This window comes from Cariama cristata, unplaced genomic scaffold (genome assembly GCF_000690535.1).
Source record: "Cariama cristata isolate BGI_N322 unplaced genomic scaffold, ASM69053v1 scaffold30544, whole genome shotgun sequence".
In the NCBI taxonomy this organism is placed as follows: Eukaryota; Metazoa; Chordata; class Aves; order Cariamiformes; family Cariamidae; genus Cariama; species Cariama cristata.
In genome coordinates this window covers 1-7,487 of record NW_009613962.1, presented here as the reverse complement: position 1 = coordinate 7,487, position 7,487 = coordinate 1, and the positions used below count along the sequence as shown (strand labels likewise).

The following is a 7,487-nucleotide window of genomic DNA, read 5'->3' as shown; positions in this document are numbered from 1 at the left end:
CGCCTGCTGCCTGCACCGGTGCCGCGCCCGGCCTCCTTTAGGCCGGTAACTGCCTCGGCGTCGCGCTGTGTCGGCGCACCCACCTTCCCGGCAATTGCCACGTCCTACCTTGTGATCCATATAGCAAGGTAAACTCTTACCAGCTTATAGCAGCATTAATGTAAGAAAACACTATTTTTCCTTTCAGTTTATACTGTAGATAGTCGCAGAAATCATGCTAATCCTCAGAACTTTTTCCTGAGTATTATGAAAGGGTGGTGTGTTTGGATGTTGATAACCCTCACTCTACAGACCATCACTTCCCAGCTGTATGGCAGCACTTACCGGTGGGATGCGTTCAGCCTAACAGCAGTGTTCTCCCCTGGAAAATCTGCGGTTCTGGAGTGGGGACTGAGGCTGTTGAGTGGAAATTAAGACACTTATACCAGAATTAAAACCATACGAAACAATTTCCTGGTGTTTGATGTGTGACTTCTGAGACAACTCTTGCAAGTGTTTCAGCATGCTATGGGAAAACTGCAACTACACTCAGTACACACCACCACTTCAGAGGAGAAGTACACAGTTCTGTGTCACAACTCTAGGTATTTCAGCAAGCATTGAAATTATATCCATAGTCAGTAACAGTGCGCCATGATCGCTGTTACCACGTTTCACAGACATTGTTAAGCATCAGAACGTGGGCCTGCTTCCCATCAAAAGGACAGAAATTTCCCATTACTACTGTTAATGCTCTTTTTTCTAAAACATGAACTTGAACTCAGGGTAGAATAGGACCAGCAGTAATTCTACGGAAAGACACTACAGAATCTACTACAGAAAGATTCATTTTGTGTCACTATTGTATAGTCAACTTGATTAAACATTCAGACTCATTTTCAGTTTGCAAGATAATTTTTCACTTTTTTTCCTAAAGAAATAGCATATATGCTGTAAATAAAAAAAAAAGCAGCTTTGACTCATCTCCCTTTGAACACCATCAGAAATTAAGTCAAAGATTAAAATGGTGTCCTGTTCAGAACACAGCCACCCAAAACAGGTTAAGCAGCACAGATAGCAGGTTAGGAATAACAAAAGCCTCAGTAGTGCTGCTACCTGGCAATCCCAAAGTTGTTTCTCTGGTTTAACAGGCTCTGTCTCTATTAGGTCCCATCCTTGCAGGTAGGGTGATTTTCACTCGCTCACTGACATCAATCAATCTTAAAGTGTTTTAAACATGTAAAGTTTGATAACTCTAAGGCTTGTAGTGATTTACCTTTCCATACTACAGCAGATAATGATAAAATCCTTTGCATCATCATGTATTTCCAACATAGTTAATGGAGAAAAACCAAACAAAATCATTACAGTCATATTCCAAATTATACCTTGCCAGCATATTCATTTTAAAATAAATTATTTGCAACATAGTACTCCTAATATAGATTCTCTCTTGCCTGTAAAATGTGTACCGTTTTGTTGCTACAGTGTGGATTTAAATATCAGACATACAGTTACAGAGTTAACAGCAAGGTAAAAATTACTACTTAGCAAAGATGTATTTTTAAATTAGCCAGGAACAAGGATGACAGGAACTACACAACAGTACAAAAGGCATACACTGTTACTTCTCAAAACTGCAGTCCATTTTCTTTCTTCCCTTTGCTCTCAATAACTGCTATTTACAGTTGATGCTACAACATAATACTAATTAATTTAGTAATCTTATGTAGCAGAGATGATTAATTTACGCTGAGATAATGAAACCAAATTTAACCCATGATAAAATTATCAAAATAAATGATAACACACTCTGAGAATTTGATAATAAGCTCAGAAAGCCTAAAAATCCTTATTAATGATTCCTAGAGTTGGCTTCAGTAGAACATTTTTAAGACTCCTATATAATTTATTCCTAAATTAAAGCATTTGTGAAGGCTAATCCAGTGGTTTGGGTAGAAATACCCAGAAAATTATCCTATTTTGAGTCACGTGAAAGAAATGCTTATAGACTAGAAAAATCACTGAGAATATAAATTAGGAAATACAGCTCTGAAAAAAAAAAAATCCCCTCAAGGTAGTAAACAACTTACATTAGAGTCCATACCGAGGACATATTTGTGCATTTGTGCCAGGCAGAAGATGCGCGTATGGTTTTGATCAGCAACACTCAGTTTTAAAAGACCAGATAGCAAATTTCAGCAGCAATGAGCCAAGAAAAAGAGATTTCCCCTCCCCTGAAACACAGCTCATGAGCTTATAGGAGAACTATTGCAAATACAGCTTTAGAAGTGGAGAAAATAACTGAGCAAGAAGAGAGTTCAGCTAATGTCTCAGTTAGGAAAGAGTACAAAAAATTCCTATAGTTGTCACCATTTTTTTTCCCCCCCCCCCCCGTATTGCATGCCAGTACCATTCATGCTGTACTAGAGTACTAGACTTTGGGGTTTTTGATTTATTTTTTATTTTGCTTCCTCCTCCATCAGCTCAATACTTACTACCTAAAACCATTCATCTTCATTTCTCATCTGACATCGGTCGCCCTTGTTCAAGTTTGTAACCCCGAAATATTTCTCTTGTGAAAATCTTGTTTGTTAACTTCAGGAAAGTCCTCTTCTGGAATGCCATCTAGTGGTTTTATCTCAGAAGTGTCCAGCTTCTACCTTTTTCAAGACTGAAAGAACCTTCAAAACCAACAAAGCAAGCAAAAAATTTCCTCTTTTTCAACTTTCAAAATCTAAAAATTTCTGTAATTATAGTAATAATAGTTGAAAAAACCGAATGTTAAAGAATGCAGTGGAAATAGTTGTTAGAGTCAATACCCTAGGTATACTTACTTCCGCTTCTACTGTCCTACTCCCTGAATACCTTGACTGTATGAAGTATTACATAAAGATGTAATTAATCATTAATAATGATGTCACAGGTAAACTTATAGGCCTACTGACTATGCAATAACAAAGTATGTTATGTAATGTAGTGCAGTGGCACTCTACCATAAACATCTAACAAACTGTAGATTTTTGTCATACAGCTCTATTCTTATCTTTAAACTTGCAAGAACTTTATTAATGGTACCGAAAAAATGTAAGTAAAGGCAAACTCGCACAGTGTCCTTAGATCTAGTTTGGATATTTTAACTGGGGCTTATAAGCTTAAGTCTGTAATCAAAAGTTTTCAGAAGAGGCAGGCACTGTTTCCATTTAAATGTTTGAAAGAACCTAGCCAGACGTGTCAAGAAAGACCCACGATTTTTTTTTCGTATTACTAATAGTCAAGGTCTGAATCAATAATATACAAATAAATCTATAGAGCACACGTGTTTATACACAAAGCCTTTGTAAGACCTCAACACTCACATTTGGGCCCTGTGTGTTATGCTAAGTAGGGTAACCTACCTGCTAGCCAAGAAACCTGTTCCTGCTGTCACCTTCAGGAGTAGTCTTCCTCCTCCCTCTCACCCCTCCAATCTTGGGTCTCCCCAGTGCTTCTCCCAAGTCAGAACTAGTGTCTATGTGGGCAGCAAAGTAAGCCACTTCAAGACAGCGATTCAGCTGAAATCTAAAAACCTGTTATTTTTGGTAAGCCTAACGTCCATTACATCAGATCCCTGATCTCAGGATCTGCATGGTCATAAAGGCACTGGCAGTGGCTGGCAAAAACACACAACCAAAGGTGGGAGGGAAGGGCGGGATCATACTTTTCTACAACTTTGATTTTGAATGGCCTATAATATCTACATTCGTTAACATACAAATACAGAATACAAAAATAACTCGGAATGAGGCACAAATACCCTGTTAATAATAAATTACAAAAGGAAATAAACCAAAGGTGGTACAATAGCTGAAAAGAATTTTCTTAAAACCATTTTTGCAAGAAATTTAGATTGTTGAACATAAGTGGACATTAGGATAAAACATGTTTTTATGAAGTTATTATCTTTAATTTAAAGATAACTGTCAGTAACAATAGATTAATAATTAACTTTTTCAGACTTTCAAGAGCTTACACAATTCTGAAAATTATATTGGCCATCTCCACTGGTCAGAAGGAGGTTCTTCAACTAGCGGCTCCCATGGTTTCCACTGTACCATTTTTCTTGCCAGAGAAAGCTCATTTTCAGCCTGTTAATGAACACCATACACAAATTCTTAAATTCTGTATCATTGCCAAAGTATTACATTACCTCTATTTCAGTTCATTATCTTGGTTATGTCACTACCTATCACAGTCACAGACTACTACCACAAATTTCATCTGTAAATATCAAAAGGAACTGTGTGTTTTGGGGGTTTTGGGGTTTGTTTTTAAAAAACATATTGAATCACTCCCAAATACCCAAACAGACAGTCTGTTCACCTAGTCATTCCCAATGACAGCTTCAGGAAATTTTCCAGTCTATTTAGATTACCCCCCAATATTATTCCATCATCTTCTGCCCTTTCCACCAATTTAGACTGTGTAAGAAGCAATGTAGGTATACGTGGTATGTATGTAAGCATAATACAGTAAACACATTAATTGTGTTAGGTTTTAGCATGGTCATCCCAACCACTACATAATTCATTTTCAGATTTTTTTTCCCCCATTTGATTGTTTTGCAGCAAAGGAAGATATGGAAAATTGCCAATTTCCTGAAGAGAAGCTCAGCCAAAGGAACACTGAAAACCACTCTGCCCTTTTGTACCTAACCTTAAATTTCCCCACTTTACCTGTACAATGACTTCTTCTATGTGACCACTATTCAGTTTGTCCTGTAGTTTTTGCACATCAGTCTCCTGTGTATTCAAATACATATACATAAATGTTTAGTTTTGCTGAGAAGCAGAAAGCCCAGATAAAGCATGAAAACAATAATTTAACCAGATCACACTCTAGTCTTCCTCAAAACTACCATCAAATTAGCTGGCTTCTGACATTCTACATTATCAAAGAAAGCTCACATGCTTTTCTTACTGGAAAATAAACGTCAAATGCTTAATGATAAATGCAAAAAACAAGTACTATTTAATGACATCCAAAGAAGCATTAGCAGCTAAGGGCTTTAGTGTGTATCTTGAAAGAAAATTTTGATCATAGCATTTTATAAAATGATATGCAACCTTCCAATTATCACCTTAAATATGGAATATCAGTATTGCATAGTTTAATATAGCAAAAAGTGTTTTAAAATGTCAAAGGCAAGGATTGTGCTAAGATACTACATTGGTAAGAGCACATGCATTTTTTGTGCAAGTGTGTGGAAATTACCACTGTTCTATGAATCTTCAAAAAACTATGATTTCTTACTGACGTTATCTGTGAAAATTAGAAGATATTAACAATTCTTAATATACCATCTAAATATTCCAGTCAATAACAAAAATAAACCTCAAGACTTCCGTTATTCCTGAACTGATACCTGAAAGTTACACATACTCCTGAAAAACAGCCAGTCATTTTTTGCATCCTAAAAAATCTTTTCACGTGTAATGTTTCTGAAACAGCACTGTACTTACCGTTTTCACCAAATTAAATCGCTGATTTACAATCTGCTCAGTGTATTTCCTATATGCTGCATCTTCGGGAATGTTTTGCAGGACACCAAGGATTTTTGTGTACAGTATTCGCAGGCGCTGAAGCGATCACAAGACATGGTTAAAATACAGAAATACACAGCCAGAATTATTTAGTTTCTTATCCTAGTTAACCTACTAGCTAACTATCTATACACAAATTATAGACGGTTATAGTATTCAATCCAGAAATGTAGCATTAACAAAATAACCAAGTCTGAACCACAGAACTCTGTCTTGCTTAAGACTGGGATTTATCAGGACTGGGAAGTTACCACTGTCAGATTCCTCAAAGAAAAAAAAAAAAGAAAGAAAAGAAAGTTACATTTGATGCAAAGTGGAAACAATAAAAGCTGTGTTATAATGTTAACGATACTTCTAAAAAACGAGGCAAATTCATGTCTAAACTACCAGTTACTGAAAAATTACCTGGGAAAGACATAAAGAAGCACATAAGCTACCAAAGCACAACATCACTGTAATTTTTTTTGGCACTTCTCTTCATGCTGGTGCAAAGTTCCAAGTGACAAATGGATTTAAATTAAATTTAAACCATGAAACATCTATTGCTGGATTTAAATGCAGTGGTAAAGGACACACTGGGGCGAAGAAATCGCAGCTTTTGGGCCATGTGTTGGCTGGGTAACTGTATCTAACTGAAGAGGAACGGATGTCCCACAGGAACAATGAGAAATAGAAGCAGAACACTGCAGTCAAAGAAATACAAAGAAAAAAGAGGAAACAAAAAGAGGACTGGCACAGAGTCTATACTTCAACTAAAGCATTGATTTGTTTACTCTTGGCTTTAAGCCACTGAAAAAACCTGAAATTTAGCAAGTTCACCCAGAAGGTATCTGACAAGGCTGTAGACTGAGCTAGGATCATTTGTACAGAACACTAATGATTTTTTCAATGGTTCTTTCTGACAGTATTCCTAACTGCTGGTGGCAAAAGCATTTTTAAAATAGAATTGTTGCATAGTGGTAAATTTCAAAGTGGAGAAATTAAAGAATTACTGAAGTCCTTTCAAAGCTCATGCCTCCTGAATAAGCAAGCAAGATGTGGCAAACATACTTTCATTACTGAGCCTGAGGAGATAAAAAGAAAGTACCAAATTGCTGCAAGAACTACCTAACGTGGTTCCCAAGAACTGCTGAAGTATTCCGGTATCAACAGTGCTTGCCATCAGAGGGCCTTGATGTGGCATTGCACCACACGGTTACCCTCTATCATGTAAGAGTAGCCTATCCCCTTAGCATAGGTCTAAGTTATTTCAGTACTTGTTGGAAACACAACATAGCAAGGCAGCAAAAGTCTGTATGCCTGTGAAGTAGAAATTACATTTATGAAGAAATTAATTCAAAGAGTTCTTTGTTTTTACATTGGAGATGAGAGAAATCTAATACTGGTTCGTAAAAATACTTACAAAGGAGGTTTTTGAAATCAGCACGTGCAACAAAAAGCACATTTGCGAAATGACTCCTAATATGAATTAAACCTTTAAGAATTAATTTTCTTCCTTTATCGCTTTGGAACATTTATAGACTTCTGTTAAGCTGTCACCGCTTTAAGGTACACAGTGTACCCACATACACAAACAGCTTTGATCTCACTGACAGCTTCCGTTAAATACAGGACAAGAAGTGACGTACCTCGTGAGGGTTTTCAGCTACAGCCAAGCCTACAAGTCCAGTGGTCTGCATAGAGAGCATAAACTTATTTAATATATCTAAGCTTCTATTTCCACGCTGATAATTGTCTTTTGGCTCAACATACGCCCGACGGGGACCATTCTGTAACGTGAGCCTCTGCCTCCCACCGCGCACCCACAAATCTGCAGTGCTTTGACCAGCGCACACGAACGGGAGGGAGCAGCTCACGTTACCAAGGGGCTGCTGGAAAGCCTTCCCGCTGGGGTGAACCCCGGCTTCCCCGACTCCTTCCTCCTCA

The 7,487-nt window shown here is 37.4% G+C and overlaps 1 protein-coding gene across 1 annotated transcript; it reads right to left on the bottom strand.

Annotated features, from left to right (window-relative positions):
- Positions 1-3,878: 3,878 nt before the first annotated feature.
- On the bottom strand, positions 3,879-7,249 carry NDUFA5 (NADH dehydrogenase (ubiquinone) 1 alpha subcomplex, 5). Its single transcript, XM_009699231.1, has 4 exons — positions 7,190-7,249; positions 5,481-5,597; positions 4,695-4,760; positions 3,879-4,106 (listed from the first exon to the last, which is right to left on the bottom strand). Exons 1-4 carry the CDS (start codon positions 7,247-7,249, stop codon positions 4,005-4,007), a joined length of 345 nt encoding a protein of 114 aa, XP_009697533.1. The 3' UTR covers positions 3,879-4,004.
- Positions 7,250-7,487: the final 238 nt, after the last annotated feature.